Source organism: Schistocerca cancellata, chromosome 2 (assembly GCF_023864275.1).
Source record: "Schistocerca cancellata isolate TAMUIC-IGC-003103 chromosome 2, iqSchCanc2.1, whole genome shotgun sequence".
In the NCBI taxonomy this organism is placed as follows: Eukaryota; Metazoa; Arthropoda; class Insecta; order Orthoptera; family Acrididae; genus Schistocerca; species Schistocerca cancellata.
Genome location: NC_064627.1, coordinates 969,289,431 through 969,310,752, shown reverse-complemented (window position 1 = coordinate 969,310,752; position 21,322 = coordinate 969,289,431). Strand labels below are relative to the sequence as shown.

Genomic DNA, 21,322 nt, shown 5'->3' with positions numbered 1-21,322 from the left:
TCTTTGCAAACTGAACTCACAACCTGCTCCACCAAACAAGCAGACGTATCAGTTCAGTTTCATTTTGAAGAAGCCTGAACAGGTAATAGGTACTGACTAGTGACAGGAGCACCCAGATCTTTTTGTTCTGATATCTCGGGACCATTTCGAAGTTCAATAAAAAGTATCTTATGGCTTTAGGTCCTGAAAGTTTCAAGTGGTTTTGTTACCTTCAATTCGGGATGTTTTTTCCCACCGATTTCAAAGCTGCTAAAATATGTACATTTATAGAAAATATTCATGACTAGCTGACAAAGGTCTTTATTTTGTCTATTTTCCGTCACGACTAGCTGACAATCGCTGCATTGCCCAGGTCTTTAACTTGCCAATTTTCTGTCACGGACCGTAACAAAAAATTACCTGTGTTTCTACTTTAATATCGAAAACATCTCACTTCTACGCATTCGTGAAAGCACCTTTGGAAGTAAGAAACAATCGTGCAAAGAAAGGTGCATAACGTACGAGGGTGAGTCAAATGAAAACCTTAAATTTGTAATAACAAATCGAAATTTCGCGCCGTTATCCTGTAAGTTGGTAAGCGTGCTACAAACAGGATGCAGAATGGCCTGTGGGTGGCAGCATGGTGCAGATGCACACATACCGTCGCAGTATCAGTATAAAGATGGCCTCCCCACTTGCGACTTGCACCAGGGAAGAACAGCGTTCTGTTACTCGGTTTTTGCGAAGTGAAGGTGTGAAACCTATTGAAATTCATCGACGAATGAAGATTCAGTACGATGACGCATGTTTGTCACAGCAGCAAGTCTACGAATGGAGTAGGAAGTTCGCAAATGGTGTGACTTCCGTGGAAGATGCACCTCGTCCAGGTCAGGCACAACGAGTTGTGACTCCACAGAACATTACAGCAGTTGAAGCCATAGTGAAGGAAAGCCGCCGAGTGACACTGAATGACATTGCAGCATGTTTACAGATTAGTCATGGGTCAGCACACCACATTGTGCACGATGTGCTCCAGTTTCACAAAGTGTCTGCAAGATGGGTGCCACGGCAGCTGACTCCTGAAATGAGAGAATGACGTGTTGATGCTTGTGTAGAACTTCTTCAGCGCTTTGAACGAGGTGATGACTTCTTTGAAAGAATCGTTACTGGGGACGAAACCTAGGTTCACTTCCACCAACCGGAAACGAAGAGTTCGAGCAAGGAATGGCGCCATTCCTCATCACCAAAACCAAAGAAGTTTCGAACAGAGCCATCAGCATGGAAGGTTATGCTGACTCACTTTTGGGACGAAAAAGGCGTCATTTTGGAGCATTACTTGCCTAGAGGGACCACTATCACCAGTGCATCATACACAGGTCTCCTAAAAAATCATTTGCGGCCTGCAAACAAATCAAAGCGACTTGGATTGCTGTCAGCAGGTGTCCCTTTGCAACATGACAATGCAAGGCCCCACACTGCCCGTACAACAGTTACAACAATCACAGACCTGCATTCTGATTGTCTTCCACATCCACCATAGTCACCAGACCTTGCCCCAAGTGATTTCCATATGTTTGGACCGCTCAAAGACGGAATGGGAGGAAAGAAGCTCCGTTCTGATGAAGAGGTTTGCCACGCGCTGCATGAATGGTTGCGCGGACTACCAAAAGAATTTTTTTCTAAAGGAATTTATGCACTTTGTAAGCGCTGGAGGACTTGCATTGAGCGTAGGGGAGATTATGTTGAAAAGTGATACAGCTTTGTACCACTTCTGCGCAATAAATAATATTTTTAAAAAATTAAGGTTTTCGTTTGACTCACCCTCGTATAAATGTATAAGTACAGAATCCAAATTCAGAAACACAATCTGCAAAATACAAATTGTCTGTAATGTTTCTCTAACTCCGAACTTGTTTGTAAACAATATTTCTAGTTAGATGTCCAGGAGCTACGATGACCAAATTCTTGGGTGAACCTACCCTTCAGCAAGCGATATAAATCTGTTCATGAGAAGTACATGGAGATATCAAATCCACCCCGCACTGTTTAATGGATTTCCCCTCTGACTTGCTAATTGTAATGGCTGAAAGTCTCTCTGGACACTGCAGTCTCTTGAAGTGAATAGGGCGCAGCTCCTTCACTTGTCTACAACAGGATCTTGTAAATCATTCTATGGCAACGTCTCCATAGCTTTATAGACGACTATGTTTTCGCCTAGAGCCGTTTGTGCTTTGCAGTTGAAAACTATGAAAAGCGCTGCCAGCTGTCAGGGATTTCCTTTAAGTTGCCTCGACTGTAGGTGTGTCTAGTAGTAAACAATAAATGTATAAAAACTTCGTGTATGATGCGGCTTTTTTTCACGTTTCTCGGTTTTTATGACGACATATCTCTTGAATTGTGTGCCGTCCAATGATATACTTTTGTAGGCACTTTGAGCGACATATGCGAATACTGTCTCCGAAATACGTTGTGAATAATATTTGTAGTAAAGAAATAATAAATTTAAACGTTATGCATGCTGCGGCAGTTTTTCACGCATCTCAGTGTCTATGACATTGTATCTCCTGATCTATGTGTCGTACAATGATACAATTTTGTAGGTACATTCAGCAGCATTTGTGGATAGTATCTGCAAAATGTATTGCGAACTGAGCTAGTAGCAAAGTAGTAATAAATTTAATTCTTTCAGACCGTCTGGTTACAGTCGTGTACATTAATATTTGTTGTGTATTAGCTGCAACAGAAATATTTTTCCTCAATGGAAACCTCATGTACACGTTTGTGAATGCTCTAATATTTTCACCATGCACAAGTGCTGCCTTCTGTTGAGCATAATTATTAAAATATCAACAAGTGAATGTATCAGTACGCAGCTGCTTGTGGTCGCCAGAATCAACGGAAGTGTTTGATTAGTTATATTTCCCTGCATAATTGAATATTATTATTTTTATTTTGCATGGTAATTATTGAATGATCAGTTTATTTATTACAACCGTGAATATTTCAAAATTAATTACTTTGGTCCATCAACTAAGAGCATTAGAACATAAGGAAAATGTTTCTTCCTCCAGACCTTAAAGCGTTAAACGTTAACTCACACTGCGCAGGTCTTCACACATCTCAGCGTTTATGATGCCATCTCCTGAAATATGTGTGGTGCCATGGTAGATAATATAGTAGGTGCATTTAGCGGCTTATGTGGACACTGTCTGAGAAATTTCTTACGAATAGAGTTAGCAGTAATAATAAATTTAAACCTCATGCACAATGAGACAGTTTTTCACGCATTTCATTGTTTATGACATCATGTCACCTGACCTGTAATAGGTAGGTGGTTCGTATGCCACAGCAGTTGTTACCGGACTGTGAGAGATAAGTGTACCAAGCTTGGTCGTAATGGTTGCGGTGTTAAGGAGGAGATATGGAACGTAAGCTCATACCTACATTCATTTTTATAATGTGTATGGATTTAAATATAGAGAGGCAGGACAATACACATGCAGGATACTCATAAAATAGCTATGTAATTATCTGCAGTTGATAAATTCTGTCAACACATCATACTAACCACGAAAAAATACGTTAACTGGTGCACGGTTTCATTATTTAAATAATAAATGACACAGGTGCATGATTTCGAAATAACATCGATTGTGATCGATGCAGTTAGGGAAATACTCGCCTGTAATTGAATATTACCTCTCTAAAATCAAAATAATTTGTACAAATCACAGTTAAGTACATTGTAAGTAGTAGGTACCTATTCTTAAGTGGTGACATTAGTATGTCTGGTGATTAAAAAACACAGTTTTTTTCAGTTTATTGAGTTTTATTTTGTAAGAAACTGTCTTCGTTTCTTCTATCCAAATCCCTTCCATGAAACTACAAGACTTGTCCCTTTTTCCTCTCTTCTACTGGGCATAATCTTATTTACATCCTGGATGTTACCCGTGGCTACATTCGCATATCAGTATTTCTGTTTTCATAAGTGATGGTAAGTAAGTAAGCTACTGTACTTGCAATAACATCAGCTCCCATCGTGTCCCCAACCATCCAGAGCCTGAGCTGTCTCAATGCACGCTGATCGGCGTGCGCAGTATCGCTGCCAAGGGTAATTTCCAAGAATGATTGCCTCTAAAACACATCTCATACCCGCAGAAATCCCTCCCACGCATATCTGAAGTAGCTCTAAAGTCCCTTCATTTCCACGGACAGAATAGTGGCGAACACGTAACATGGACTAAAATAGAAGTATAGCTTACGCCAGACTAAAGATATCTCCATGTTGACACATCTTACAGAAAGAATTTTTACTCGAATGTCACGATAAGGAAAACGGTTTCAGGCCTAAGTACTGCGGCGACCACAGCCGTTACGAAACACGTTAAATGAATTCGCAATTGCGAATAAAGCCTATCAAATGGTTCAAATGGCTCTGAGCACTATGGGACTTAACTTCTGAGGTCATCAGTCGCCTAGAAATTAGAACTACTTAAACCTAACTAACCTAAGGATATCACACACATTCATGCCCGAGGCAGGATTCGAACCTGCGACCGTAGCGGTCGCGCGGTTCCAGACTGTAGCGCCTAGAACCGCTCGGCCACCTCGGCCGGCTAAAGCCTATCAACCTGAAGAAAATATTACAATGCCTTTTTAGAGATAATCATATTTGAGTCGATATAACATTTCCTTCCGTGGTCAGTCCACCCTGGCATCTAAAACACTTTCTCATTTTCCAAGCGCACTGCATAATGCATAATATTACAGCCCAGAGCGAACTGAAGAAATAAATTAACTGGCCTCGGTATTTTTTCACGGGAGAGTAAAAGTCCATCGCCATTCAGTGTAAAAGACACGAAACTGCACAAAGTTACTTCTCTTTTCATGTTGTTCCATGAACATGGCTTCGTTTTGACGTTACACGATAACAATTGTTATTTCGGGCGTCAACCGTATGGTCGGTTTCCTATACAGTGTGATCGAGAAGGCGCGCACGTCAAACATAATCAAGCATAGATACATATGATTTTCATATGTGTTTTATTTTATAACTTGACATGCATTGCGTATATAATACTAGTAGGCTCAAAATGGTTGTCCTGTGCTGTAATGCGGGCATGAACTAGTTTTATCTTGAGGATACAAATGTTGTTAATTTCCGTTATTATGTTAAATCTTTATTTCCGCGAGAATGGGCAGCCTGTTTCATACACCCTTCCTTCAACACTGCCCCACAGGAAGAAGTCAGAAAACGTTAAATCGAGAGAACATGGGGACCATAATACTATAGAAATGATTTGATCATCATAAAAGTCGCTTAAGAAATGAACTGCTTCATCAGATGTGCGACAAGTGGCACCATCTTGGTGCAACTAACAATAACAACGTTCATCGTCATTAAGAAACGAAATAAACGTTTTAATGATGTGTTGGTAGAACACAATTCTGCGTAATCTCAAGATTTATTTTTTGCGATTACCCTGTAACCTCAGAAAGAGGCTACAGTGCAAGAGAGACAGAAAAACACGCGTGCAAACGTCAGACCAAAAAAAAAGTAAATATTTGCACTTGCTAATGAGAATAAATTCTAGCTGCGCGTCAGGGTACCCTTGAAAAAATAAGTAACTGGTACAGTGTTTCATTATTTAAATCACAACAACACTGTTCACTATAGTTTCAAAGAAAATATGACTCTCTATTCGACGACCCTATAAGGCCCACAACAGTAATTTACTGACAGTGAAGAGTGATTTCTTGAAACATATGTTGATTTTCGGTCGACTAAAGTTTTGTGTTTTAACGACTCAAGTAAGCACTAAGACCTTGCCTCATCAGTGAGGGAAACACGGTCCAGTTATGCGATTCCATGGATGTCAACAAGTCAAATCAAATGGTTCTAAGCACTATGGGACTTAACATCTGAGGTCATCAGTCCCCTACACTTACAACTACTCAAACCTAACTAACCTAAGGACATCACACACATCCATGCCCGAGGCAGGATTCGAACCTGCGACCGTAGCAGCAGCGCGGTTCCGGACTGAAGCGCCTAGAACCGCTCGGCTACCGCGGCCGGCTGTTAACAAGTGACGAAACCATATACAGTAAGCTAGACACTTTTCCTCACCCGGCGCATTCAATTTCTGCCCGTTACGAAAATGATAAGTATGCAATTTTGACTTCTGTGTCGATTTGTGAGCGCTATCGTATAGAATCTAAGATTGGACAGATAGTCTCCGCGAACTTTCTGAAGCCGAACACAGCGTTATATCCCTCACTTGAGCCAGTCCCGTCACCTGAGTCCCCCAAAATGATTGGTCCCCGGTTTACTTCTTACCAGCAACTGATCCGCATTCCCAGAAACTGGCGATTCGTCTTCTTATTGTTGAATTGTTCAACATTGCACACCTGGGTATATTTCACGATATGCTGCACCAACAATTACATAGGTACGACTGCAACGTATTGTTGATTAATGAGAGCTCGCTGCTCTTGGGAAAACGACGTGTTTATCAAACAATGAACTGCGCAATGCTACAGACGCCATGTGACCTGTAACTTACCTGTTACAATGCCGTCTTCGGGTCTCGTTGGTAATACTTGCGCCGCTATCGTTTGGTAGCTGATCAAACGAATGTAGTGCAACTCCGATTTAAAGACATATTAATTTTCATGTGGGCGAATCTTCGATCATACTGTAGTTGTCGACTGCGGTCATCTTTATTCCAGTAAAGCAGCTGCTCCATAGTTCATCGACGACCTGTCTGTCATACGCACTTCTTTCTAATCTCTCTCTGGTAATCCTTTATTTCCACCCGCCCATCAGCAAGAAGTTAAATCAACAACTCTTGTCGAAAATATACCCCCTAGCCTTCTATATTTCCGATTTATTTTATTCTTTAGTAAGACTTTTTTCTTGTTGAGTCGTTGAAGAACTTCATTCTTCAATCAATCAGTCCATCTTATCTTCAATGTTCACCTGCAACAATACATTCTAAAGGATTTTAATCGTTTTATTTCTGTTCATTCCTATTGTCCAAGTTTCGTATGCATGCACATCTCTGCTGCAGTCACAATTTTACATAAATGTTTTGCTGCTTTCAAGCTAGGCTATTTGTTTTTGGACGTAAGCAGCTTGTTCTTTTTTTTACAAAAACCTTTTTAGCTTGTACAGTCCTGTATATTATCTCAGATAAATTCACTAACGGTGGAACTGAACGAATGGGTAAGAAAACTGCATTATTTCATGCTGCCAACCACGCACAGCAAACATCTATGTTAGTGAACTAGACTTGGCCACTGTTTCTATGTTTCGATACAGTGTATCGATACGTGGAACTGTTTCAGTGTTTCGGAACGGCTGTGGTTCACTGTTTCGGAACAGTAGTGTTTCATTCCGCCCCTGTCTCGGATAACAGGACCAGATTCGATCTCGAGCCAGACACAGAAACTGTATCGTTGTTTCAAAATAAGGCTGTTTCAGTCCACCTGTGCTTGGAACGGACTAATTGTATCGAAACAGTGATGTTTCATTCCACTCTGTGTCGGACGAGATTCGGGCTTGGCACAGGTACTGAAACACAACATACCACTTCGTGAAACACTTTCAAGAGTGTCGAAATCTTTTTGACAACCAATAGCATGAAGCTTAAGATATCCGAAAATAAAGTTTCGTTTCTAGCTGACTGTCCTATTCCGAAATGACGTAACATCTGCTTTATAAACACTAACCAAACAATAAAACAACGCATACTATTCACATTCAAAATAATAAATATGTGAAAATCATTCAGTTAAATTACACTTTTTTTATAACATACGCTTCTCTGTTCATGTATAGTAATCATATTAAGAAACGCAAGTAAGCCTACAACATTTTGAACAAAAAAAAGGCGTAGAGTGACCGTTATTAGACATATATACAAATTTGATGTAGGTATAATTGCAAGCAATCTGTTTGACATATCACTGATAGTGTAATGGTGAACAGGAAGGGATGGGAAGCATGGTGCATTTATAGTAGTGGTTCGAAACACCTTGAAAGACAAAATTTTTTTCTGTTATATTTTGTTATTTATTCGAATTATTTGGCATTATTTGTGAGTCTATAGTCACTGTCCCTATTATCCACAATGATTCCCTTTGTGTGCATGGAAATTAGCAGGATGGGTATATTACCCATACTAACGGAATGTGGGAATCCCAGTAGCAGCATATCCGTTGTTTCTGCAGTTTGCTCCCACCTCCAGTTCCGTTCGTGGTGGTTCTTCTGTCTTCAGCTATGGCTGTCCTCAGCCAATTGCAAAGTATGAAAGTGACACGACACGAAAGCAGCGCATTTGCTGCATGAAATACGGAACTGCCAAAACGCCTAAGTGATAGTTTCATACTTTCTGCGATATGATTAGCGCTCTCGCGCCTCATTTGTGTTTATATGGACATATTTATACAGTAGACATTCAAGATGATAAAATGTATAGGTTTATTAAATTATAAAACACAAACTGTTTCACTGTTTCGAAACAGCGTATCGAAACATTACATTGAACTGTTTCATTTGTTTCGAAACAGTTACGTGTTTCAGTTTGCCCATCTCTATAGTGAACATTTGTAGCAATGCAGGTATTTCAGGCAAAACCGATTGTACTGTTCAGTTTTGTGGAGAACGTGCAGTAAATAACAAAAATGGCATTATTAAGGGTCTTTCCGCCGACACTAACGTGCGGATGGCGGAAAGTGATTACTTACTTGCTGAAGCCGTTCGACGGTGGCAGACAACTGAGGACCCACTGGTCTCGCGGGTGTGGGGCAATGTGAACGTCTCGCAGCCTCGACGAACAGTACTCGTACGGATCCTTATCTCTCCCACCACTTCCTTTATAAATCTGCAGCAAATATTGTAAATATTCCGATAGTGGTCCGGACAGTCCGTGAATGAAGTAGCATTAGATCTGAACTCCGTTTCATTCATAAACGTGTTTTTCTCTGTCTATTGCATAACCACTGAGACTAACACACAGCAACAAGATTTTCAGCCTTGGCTACTGTTATCTCTTCAATTGTTTAACGATGGATTTGCCACCCACTCTGCTCATTCTACTGACGCAGGTTAGCATTAAACATCAAACCACACAGCTGAATGAATTTTAAAAGCGTAAATTTTCAAACACACAGAATAACTTACGTGTGTCATATGGTACGGGAGGGACGGCAAGTTGCAGGGGAATGGAAACAGAAAATCAAATTAATTCCTTCTGAGCAGTAATTTCTGGATAACCTCAACAACACAGGTACATCCTGTTTGTCCGTAAAAATCGAACCATATCTATTTTTTTCTAGACATTTGCGGTTAACGTTTGTTACGTTTCCGAACCAACAATGTGAAGACTAAACGAATACACAAAATGTCGAACTGAAGAAACTTATAGTCACTATTACAAAAAAAAACTGTCGTGCATCATGACAGGAACGTGTCACTAGCTTATAGAATCACACAAAACTGCGAACGACAAGGAGGAATCAACGTTTGTGTCTCGCTTACCGATAGCGCATCATGTTCGAAAACACTAAAAACTATATTTGGCAGAGTATTCGCTCCTTTCTGTGAACAAAATTAAAAATATGTCAGTTTTTTTTTAAGATTCATGATACTCAACCTTTCGAAAAGTGTAAATAAACGACACAAATTTAACGACTTGCGTCTATTTATGATTATTTTCATCTAGATCTCTAGAAAAACGATTACATTAAATGCATCACAATGCACACAAGTATTCGATTTAGACATCAGGCAACAAATTGACCAGGCGAAACACAAGGCCATACTGTCCTGCACTACAAAGACGGCCCTATTTCTACTAGTGGCACATAAATCTGTTACTTTGGACTTTCAGTGGCTAGTCTGGGCTTTTGTTTCACACCGTTAACGTATTGCCTAATGTATGAATCAAGTACTTTCCTGCATTCTGTAATTCTGATGTAGTTAATGTATGACTTTGATTTAGATACAAGTGATCGTAATTGGATGCATGTTCTGTATTTAACGTCATTTCTTTATACCTGCGGACAATGTGTAATTTGACCGAAACAGTTTTAATAAAGAGATATACAGCCACTGTGTCACACCATGATTTTTCGAAAATATTTGAAAACTGTAAAATATCGCGTCCTCAATATAATTTTTCCTCGGCTCCGCTGTACTTACGTAGTGTCAGATCAAAATAAATTTCCATAATCAAATCTTAAAGTGAACTGCTGTAGAATAAGAATAATTTTTTTTCTTCTGTCCTATACGTCACGTTAGTTAATTTTTTCCTCAGGCTGGAATAATAAGTTATTTAATAGGACACACAAATTGCCTATTAAAGCATATGTTTTTTAGTGTTGGTTTCTTCATTCTTAAATAAAATTATTCTTTAAAATTATTCAATGTAATTCTTTCGCTAAAACAGCTGTATATGCTCTATTTTAAGTAGATTACTACCGGAACAAAAAAGTTGCTGAATTTGAACTTCTTCTTCATTCAAAACCTCAAAAATACGGAGTTGGAAACGTTTCTACCATGCGGCTAGTGGGTTACCAACCTCTTCGCAAGAGAACGTGTGAGGGATTGTCGGGAGCAGTGTTTTAGCACAAATTCTTTATCTACGAGAGAGAGTTTGTGTGTGTGTGTGTGTGTGTGTGTGTGCAGTGATTAATGATGAGAAATAAATTTGTAACTTAACATTAGTTGACATTATCAGGTGACTTGTCTACGAGTGTAGAGGGGATATGCCAAAACAGCGTTGTACGTAGCGTTCAAATTCTTGTCAGTTTACCATGTTTTCACTTTTTGTTCAGTCGGCTTCCATAATAAAATGCGCTCTGTAGATCAATAAACAACTAACTCTTTGCACTTACTGCAATTTTCGTATTTCTCTAGTTATTGAAGGAAAGTGATATGCGTTAACAGCGTCTGGCGTCGGAGGTGTACTAGTACCAACAGACAGCATTTAGTGTATTCACTTACGCTACGTCTCTCTCGGACATTCTACCATCGAATATCCTGTTGTCTTGCAACTGACCCACTGTTTCCTAGTCAATGTCTCTTGTTGGCAGAACGGACTGGGTTTGGAAGACAAAAAATTGAAAAAATTTGTTAATAAATCCAGATCAACCATGTGATAATGAATGGTTAAAATCATCCCGAAATGTTTAATGTAAAATTTTTCCCGACTGTAATCAGTAACATCGCTCAGTTTGAAATTCCAATACAGCAGGAACATACTTGAAAAATTTTATAAAAAAAGAGAATATCGTAAAGAAATTCCCAACGTAAGTGATAGATATTAGCTCAAATATGTACACTGCGCAACACAATTAAAGAGGTCAATTTTTGAAACACCATAATTGTCACTTATGGCGGCGTAGATGTTCGAAATTTGACTCAAAGGCGCCCACAACCTTCCTTCGATTTATACTTATATGGATATGGTGTCTGTTCTTTCGGACATGTCCGAAAGAACAAACACCATATCCATATAAGTATATAGTTGTGGAAACATTGGCCATGACCTTCTTCTGCTGTGCGGATGCACACATATTCCCCGAACTCTTACGAGACTTGGTATGAACGTCTTCCACGAGTAATGAGTGTGTTGGGGTGGGACACTACGAATGTAGTGTGCGGACATACAAGGTGAGAATGTGGGTCTCGCGGAAGGCGTGCGCGAGATAGTCTCTGCAGTCGCGCTATCCTCTGTGCCCTCGGTGGCTCAGCTGGATAGAACGTCTGCCATGTAAGCAGGAGATCCCGGGTTCAAGTCCAGGTCGGGGCATTTCACCTGTCCCCATTGATATAGATGTATCAACGCCCATTAACAGCTGAAGGTATTGATATAATTCTAATTTCGTTCCTTTGCTTTGTTGCAACAGCGTGATGCACTGCAACATCACGCTCGGCCCGGCGACGTTTGGAACAACAAGGTGTGGACACATACGAAAACAAAAGTCCAGAGCTGTGAAGTTCGTATGATGTCAAAGGTGGTTAATGATGTCACAGTGGCAGCAAATTCCACATCAATTCTGCCCAAGGCCACCGTGGACGTATCACGCGATGAGAACGTGGTCCCATCCTCTCTTACCTCTATTTCACCCTTTCTTTTGAGGCCTCTGCGATGATGGTCAGAACCGCGACGCCCAGCGCTGAAACCACGCAGCTTTCTTATGGGTGACTGAGGAAAACATTTCAGACACATTGCCGCCCACAATCGATACGAAAAGGTCTTATGGCGTGTCATAAAAGACGCCAATGGAACCATCCCTTTCGTTGGGCGTTGTATCCCACACATTTTCCCAGTCGAAAACGGCAGTTCGCAGTGCGATGAGTCACACGACGATGTTATTGACTAATTATGCCACTGTTGAAACCTCTGCTCCCTCCTCCCCCCTCCCCACCCGAAGGATTCAACCCTTCTCTTAGGACATTGCGGGACTGCAACTCCATCGAAGCAGTGCAGCGTGACAGCCACTTTTGTTGTGGCATTCAGAGTGGATCCGCCAGGGACGTTTGAAACCCAATCGACAGAATGTGAACGTGATCCTAAGCAGAGAAACGTGTAAGAGGTCCGTGATAGGGAATTTGTTGCTAGCGCACTCGAGCAGATGTAATTTCGATGGATTGCTCGCGCTGCCTGCGATATGTAAGCTATAAGAGAATCTCAGACCAAATAGTAGTGTTGTACGCAGTAAGAGCAGTGTCAGTAGCAGTAGCAGTAAGTAGTAGCTAGCAGTCTGGTGTAACGTGTTGGCTGGGCCGGTCGTGTGGAGCGATGGCGGAGCCTGAGTGATATAACACACTCCTGGAAATTGAAATAAGAACACCGTGAATTCATTGTCCCAGGAAGGGGAAACTTTATTGACACATTCCTGGGGTCAGATACATCACATGATCACACTGACAGAACCACAGGCACATAGACACAGGCAACAGAGCATGCACAATGTCGGCACTAGTACAGTGTATATCCACCTTTCGCAGCAATGCAGGCTGCTATTCTCCCATGGAGACGATCGTAGAGATGCTGGATGTAGTCCTGTGGAACGGCTTGCCATGCCATTTCCACCTGGCGCCTCAGTTGGACCAGCGTTCGTGCTGGACGTGCAGACCGCGTGAGACGACGCTTCATCCAGTCCCAAACATGCTCAATGGGGGACAGATCCGGAGATCTTGCTGGCCAGGATAGTTGACTTACACCTTCTAGAGCACGTTGGATGGCACGGGATACATGCGGACGTGCATTGTCCTGTTGGAACAGCAAGTTCCCTTGCCGGTCTAGGAATGGTAGAACGCTGGGTTCGATGACGGTTTGGATGTACCGTGCACTATTCAGTGTCCCCTCGACGATCACCAGTGGTGTACGGCCAGTGTAGGAGATCGCTCCCCACACCATGATGCCGGGTGTTGGCCCTGTGTGCCTCGGTCGTATGCAGTCCTGATTGTGGCGCTCACCTGCACGGCGCCAAACACGCATACGACCATCATTGGCACCAAGGCAGAAGCGACTCTCATCGCTGAAGACGACACGTTGAAACGTCCCCTTAGAACAATTGTACATATGAAACGTCCACTTAGAACAATTATACAAGCCTGTGCTTAACCTGACACACAATATTATTTAGCGCAACGCAATCTGACTTTCAATAACCCCTACAAAACAATGGCCCTGACTAACTTTAACCTATACCTTTTACAAATCACTTACCTCACAAAAATCTTCGCTACTCAAGCTACTGCAAAACAGCGAGCGCCACTACTGCCAGCTAAATAAAAGATTCAAACTACTGAAGGTACTAACTACTGATAGGGATAGTTAGCAAATGAAAGATATTAATAGAGAACAAACAATGTATTTACCTTAATATTCATAATTGACATTCAGTCTTACAGATTATCAAAACTCCGCCATCTCTCTCCACACGTCCACCACTGCTGGCGGCTCACCTCCAACTGCCCAACGCTATCTGCTGTTCACATCCAGCTATAGCAGTTCATGACAACAATGGCAGGCAACAATGCAAACTAGCCACATACTGCACACAGCACAGCCAGTGATTTTCATACAGAGAGCGCTACGTAACGTTGCCAATAAGAAAACATAAACATCAAACTTACATAAAGAAAACATAAACAGCCTACTTACATAGCCCCCATGCTCCCCACAAAAATTTTTACAAATGGTGTTGGGCACTGGCCAATACAGATTTGACAAAAATTTTTCACAATTACAGTAACAAAGACATAAAATGCACACACTTATTTATACAATGTTGGTCAACAGCTAAAATTTTCTCACAGTCCATAAAGACAGTCCAGATTGTTCATCATAATAGTAATTACAGTTTTTGTTTTTCACAAAGTCTCATTAGTAAAAGAAATTGCACATAGAAGTAGTGGATTTCCATGCAGTCTTGAAGAAGTAGTGTTGTCCTTCCAACGGAAAGACAGTGCTGACTCTTGAAATGCTGACAGGTAATGGGCCACAATGGAGCAAACCCACAGCAGAGTCATTCTAAGTTCTGATGAATATTGGTAGGTAGGTCATCACTGAGCAGACCCACTCCAGTCCTGGTAGAGAGTATGGTATTGATGGGCCACCAGAGATGCAGACCCACTGTAGTCCTTGTAGAGATGGCCAGCAGCCATCTGTTGTGACTGTGCAGGTGCACAATCACCATTGAAGAGTCTTGCGGATAATAGAGCAAATCCATAACCACCACTTGTGCATTCACAAAGTTTTTGGGAATTGTCCTTAGAACCAGCAATGCTGTTATCCAGTCCCTTGCTGAATTATTAACACACGTGCAAACACTAACAGTCCCTACTTCTCACATATTGTCCATATACTATGACCAACAGAAATGTGTGCAGTGAAATGAATGCTTACAAGTTACTTAATTTGAGTAACTGGTGGCAATTACAATTATATAACATAAGAATACAATTACAAAGATACAAAATACATCATTAAAAACATAACAATACAGATAATATTTGTAGTGCAGGCTTTACAAAACAATAGAAATAAACATATACATCAGTGTTACAGGAATGATGACATGAGTACATACATAAAAGATCAGAATCACTTTTAAAAATTCAACTTCACACATGAGCATTAAAACAAAACAGAATAAATAAAGTCTAAGCATCTTTACAAAGAAAATAACAGAGTATTAGAAAAATTCTACAACATAGCTCTCATCAGCTAAACACATAAAGACAGGAAAACACTAATACACAAGGGTACACAAACACATAGTGGGATTACACAAAAGGAAAGGACAGGGTTTGTTTTCAGTGTAACATTTGGTACTGCAGTCCACCCCACAACTTCATTCGATAGATCTTTCGTCTTATTTCAACATTTGTTTCCACCAAAATAATCCTATCCAAGCATGCTTTCTGTATTTATATGTTCACATATTGCTTACCTCATCATTTATTTCCAAGAAAATCCTACCTATACCTCCTTCCTGTATTCTATTCATATTTCTTTCAAAATGATTATTTCTGATTGTACAACACTCATTTGGGCCCAAATCTTTTTTCATGTAACCTTGCAATGCATACTTTACCTATTCTCCATAGTCAGTTTCTTATATAGTCTACCCCCTCTTAAGCTAACTTAAATCTACTGAGCTCAGATATATATACCAAGGGACGAGGCAATGCAGCATCACAACAAATCAACACAAACAGAAATGACAAAAAATGCAAATTGGCAAAGCTAGCAGCATAAATTAGCAAAAGTCAAATTCAATAACACTATGCCTGGCAAACAGGAGCAACTTATACCTAAACATGACATAGCTCAAGCAGAAAAAATATTACAGTAAAAACAACAATGCAGACAAGGGAAATGCATATTCACATCTTAATGTCTATGTAATTAAAGTGGTCATCTTAATGTCTATGTAATTAAAGTGGTGCACCATAACAACTTATTGTAAAAAAAATATTACCATGTACTTGAAAAGAAAATTTTGTTTTACTGTTGCTAGTTCCTTCTTATTGTTCTTTCCTTTCCAAGTGCTCCTTTTTAAAGAATGTGGATCATAAAATAATTAATTAATAAATCTGTTGACAGAAAGAGTTCACATTAGCAAATGCATTTCATTTTATAAGAGCAATGCTGCAACACAGCTGGAAACCAGACATCAAATGAAATAAGCAACTACGAAAAGCAAAGCATAAAAATATCATTCAGTAGTCATGTGACATTTCATTTCATAAGTTAATTGCTCTCAACTCTCGTACAAAGACTCTTGTCATAATCAGGTGTGCAGATGTAAAAATATTTCTTGTCAATTCATAAGCATTTCAATAATTAGCACAAAGTGCGAGTAATCATATGTTTTTAAGTAACGAGGGTGTCGCATTAGCGATGAAAGGCACGCCCTAATGGCTTGTTCTCCAGGTGTTTGACACAGCTGTGTGCCCACAACGCATTACAAAAATCATATGTTTTCAAGTAGCGAGCGTGTCGCATTAGCGATGCCCTCTACAAGGAAATGTCATTAACAGAGGGATGGCCTCTCTTTGTCCTTCTCTTCCACCTGTGCATCTGGCACACCCTAATGGCTTTCTTTTCTACCTGAGCGTCTGAAAAGGCTTGTTCTCCAGGTGTCTGACACACCTGGGTGCCCACGTCACATTATGTGCAGGTGGTCACTTAACTTTCTTACGGAAATATTTACGACAGTAGTTTCCGCTACAGTGACAGTCTCATATAAAAACATTTCACAGGTCAAGAATTTTATTGACATAAACATACCTCAACAGCATAATACACATCGTCGTCGTAAAAATAACATCATAACACCTCAGTCAAATGTCAAAAACGTCGTAGCTTCCTGCAATAATTTCAAAACCTAAAGAAAATTCTCTGCTCATTTCAGTAGTGTCATCTACCTCAAACGTACTTTAAAAATTATGATCTCATACCAAAATACATCATTCAAAGCTCTCATAGTATCACAATGGTACCAAAAAAATATGAACAGTGCAAAAGGTACAGACAAAGTACAATTTCTTAAGTGTGAAGTAATCCAACTCTGTAATTGCGTAAACATGTGTCACTGACGTAGTAAAAGGATGTTTGTTTCTCTGTTAAATGATCAGATAGGTGTGTAATTTATGTGTTAGAGAAATATGGTACCGATGTGTAAAGTTGTATAAGCAAATACCATATTAGCTAGGGCTCCTTGTGCTTGCCAAACACATGGTACACAAAGTAGGCGTGTACCCCCCTGAGGTTTGTTGTAATTATACCCTCAGGTGTTACAGATTACAGCAATGGAATGAAATGTATCACGAAAAACTTTCTTTGTAATTCAAAAATCTTTAAAAATAAATGTTTTAAGTACAAAATTAATCACTCAAATACGTGTCCAGTAGCGCTAAATATGCGTCTTGCTGTAAGATAATCTCTGGGAAGTGTCGTAGTTATTGTCCTCCGAAAGCTAAGTTCTGCAGAAGTCAATGTACTTACCTCATGATACACAAAAGTGAAATGCTTTGCGTATAGATAACTTAGTTATTATGCTTATTGTTGCGATGAAGAAATTAGTGTGCTGTAAAGTATTGTTGTGCTACGGAAAAGGCTGTCTCATTGTAGCTATACCACAAAAGTTACTACTAAAACATGGTTTACTTTCCAGAATAATTCAGAAAAACTGTGCAGATAAAAAACAGATACACCACAAAAGCAACATTGTAAATTGTCACTCATTAGTAACGTCGTGATATAATCGTGTAGCTGTCACACAAACCAACCACTGTGTCATCTGGCATTTCACAGAAAGCACCTCAAATCCAGAATCCACTCGTAAGCAAACCAAAATGTTGCATGTTAACAGTTTCTTAAGTCTGACAAATTGTACAAGTAGCGTGAAGTGAAAATTGCAAAGACTAAGTTAAAAAGCAGATTATCTGTCAATAAATGGTTTTACATGAGAAATGTGGTGTAAACCTTTACTCTTCCTACTACGCAGAGTTTCAACTTCAACGCAATTATCATGTGGCATACGTCGGATTCTGTAAGGTCCATTGTAAACTAGAAAGAATTTGTGACTCAAGTGTTTCTTCTTATGTGACAATGAATGAGCTTTAATGAGAACTTTCTGACCAATATATAATTTCTTTGCATTTGCTTTACCGTGTAGTTTTCTCCTTTTGTCTGCTGCAGATTTTATATTTTTAAGAGCCAAATCAATTATGTCTTTGTGTCGAAGTTTACGTGTATTCGGGAAAGATACAAGCTCTCTGATTCTGTTCGGAGGTTCTACATTCTTCAGTACAAGAGTAGGTGGTAAAGCAGTGGAATCATGAGGCATTTCATTCAGCACATTTTGAAATAAGTGTAAATATCTGTCCCAATGCTGATGCTTTCTGTGACAATAAAGTCTGCAAAGCTTATTGATTTCTTTCATAATCCGTTCAGACGGGTTACAGTGTGGTGAATACAATGAAATAAAAACAGGTTTGATTTTATGATTCCGAAGCATGCGTGACCAAACAGCAGATCTGAATTGCGGTCCGTTATCTGAAATGACTTTACTAACGTGTCCCACTTCACGTAAGAAATTTTTAACAAAGGCGTTGGATACAGACCGTCCAGTGGCTTTACGTAACGGAGTGAAAGAAACAAATTTTGAAGTAAGTTCAACAGCGACTAGAACGTATGCAAATCCATTAGATGTTCTGACAAGCGGTCCCAAGAGATCAACAGCAGCAAATTCTTTTAATTTAGAAGGAATGATTGGAAACAACGGGGCACGATGTGAGATAGTAGATGGTTTCGCCTTTTGACAAAGTTTACAAATAGACAAGACTCTTCGAATTCTCTTTTCCATATTGTTAAAATAACAAGTCGTTCGAAGAATATGATAACATTTTCGTGGACCAAAATGTGCGTAGCTGAAATGAATGTACCAAATGAGCTTATTAACAAAATCGTCTGGAATGCAAAGTACCCATAGCTTGTCATCAACAGTGCAGCGTTTGAAGAGTATGTTGTTTCGAACCAGGTAATAATGCCGAATCTGAGTGTGTGTCTTTTCATGCCATTTACTTTTGATATCTTTCCAAATCGGATCTTTATCTTGTTCATGAGCAATGTCCTTTAAAGATGTGGTGATGAAGTTTTCAAATGCGACTTTCTGAATGTAAAGAATACTGAAATTTTTCTCGAGGTTGCCTTCTGTGTTACTTTTCTCAAGCCCAGCCGGTGCGCGTGACAGCGCGTCCGCAACAATGTTCTCCTTGCCGGGAATGTAGACTATTGTGAAGCGGAATTCTTGCAGAAACAATGCCCAACGTTTTAACCTATCATGATTTAATTTTGAAGACATAAGAAATTGTAATGCACGATGATCACTGTATACTTTTACGTGCTTACCAGAAAGAAAGAAACGGAATTTGTTAAATGCCCAAACGATAGCTAAAGCTTCTAATTCAGTAACGGAATAATTTTTTTCAGATTTTGTTAGCACTCGGCTAGCAAAAGCAATGGTTTTCTGTATGGTAGTGTCATTTTCTATGGCTTCTTGAAATAAATGGGCACCAAGACCAACTTTGGAAGAATCCGTGCTAAGGCAGAAATCTTGTGACAGATCTGGATGGGCTAGTGTTGGCGCGTGAAGTAACGCTTCTTTCAAAGAATTGAATTCCAACTGTGCTTGTTCGTCCCAGTTCCAAATAGTATTTTTTCCAGTGAGAGAACAAAGTTTTGGTGTAACTAGAATTTGCATATTCAGAAAACGACGGTAAAAATTTACGAGACCTAGAAAACTGCGGACTTGTTTTTTTGTGGATGGAACTGGAATGGCTCTAATTGCTTCTAACTTTTCAGGATCCGGCTGAATGCCTTCAGAAGAAATAATATGTCCCAAAAACTTCACCTTTGTCCTACCGAATTCAGACTTTTCCAAGTTAACTGTAATTCCAGATTCTGCAAAAATACGTAACAAACTGTTGAGTATGCGGTTATGTTGTTCCCATGAAGCTTCTGCTATTAGAATATCGTCCACATATAAAGTGATGTGACGTTTTAAGAACTCAGGTAATATGGAATTTAACCCACGAATGAATGCTGCTGAAGAAATGTTCAAACCAAAAGGAAGTTTCCGAAACTGATAACAAACGCCGAAACAAAGGAAAGCTGTGTATTTTCTACATTCTGGATGAAGTTCGATCTGATAAAAGCTGGATCTGAGATCAATGGAAGACAACACTTTTACACCATTAAAATTTTGAAGAAGTTCTTCCATCGTCTGTGGCCTGTCTGTTTCAGGAATAATGATAGTATTGATTTGTCTCGAATCTAAGACAAGTCTGATCGATCCATTTTTCTTCTCAACAACATGTAACGGATTGTTGTATGAGCTTACTGCAGGCTCAATAATGCCCTCGTCAAGCATAGATTGTATTTCTGTTCTAACACGGTCCCTATAATGTGCTGGAATTACGTATGGTCTAACACAAAATTTAGTATGCTCACGAACACGAAATTGGTATTGAAACCCCTTGATTGTTCCTGTTTTGTGAGTAAAAACTGTGGAATGTGCTTGTAAAATCTCAAAAAGGTCCTGCCTATCAGTGTCATTACAATTCTCAATTGTCTGAATTTTATTCTGAATTAACTCATTAATTTCAAATATGCCGTCGATGTCATCCCTGTCAGTACTTGCAGAGTGATTGTTAGTGTCTAGTTCCGTAGAAAATTCCGAACTGTTGTCTAACAGAACGTAAAGCCGATTAATTTCCTCATCATGGTTTGAGAGCCAGTCTTCAAATTTCAAAGCTATTGACTTACCTTCTTTCTCTAAACTTATTTCAGCATCGTGAAAGCTTAAGATTGCTTTATATTCATTCAAAAAGTCTACTCCCAGTATAATTTCCGTCGACAATAATGGAACAATAAGGAAGTTCATAGAGAAGCTGTGGCTTTGGCAAAAGAATTCTAAATTGGTTTGTTAGCGTACATCTACACTTTTTCCAAAGATTGCACCTTGTAATTTAATCTTACGTAACGGAAGTGTGGGGCAATCGTTCGATTTGTTGCATTTGCTAAAAGCTGTTTCACTAATTACTGAAATAGGACTGCCAGAGTCAAGTACTGCCGTAAATTTTACGTCATTTACAGTAATGTGGATCACAGGATATGCAATGTTGTAATGTTTTACGTCGTGTTCCTGGAGTAAGATGTCCCTAATGTCTTCCATTTTTACGTAATTACTAGCTACGGCAGCAGCGTCATCAGTTTCATAAGTACATATTGTGGCTGCCAGCGGTGTGAGT

General features: G+C 39.7%; 1 protein-coding gene across 1 annotated transcript in view; it reads right to left on the bottom strand.

The window, feature by feature from the left end:
• LOC126148978 (sodium-independent sulfate anion transporter) overlaps nucleotides 1-8,796 on the bottom strand; it is a 116,972-nt gene extending 108,176 nt beyond the window's left edge. The window contains exon 1 of the mRNA XM_049915786.1: nucleotides 8,731-8,796. Coding sequence (XP_049771743.1) covers nucleotide 8,731 — 1 coding nt within the window. The 5' untranslated portion in view covers nucleotides 8,732-8,796. The remainder of the gene's footprint in view (nucleotides 1-8,730) is intronic.
• Nucleotides 8,797-21,322: the final 12,526 nt, after the last annotated feature.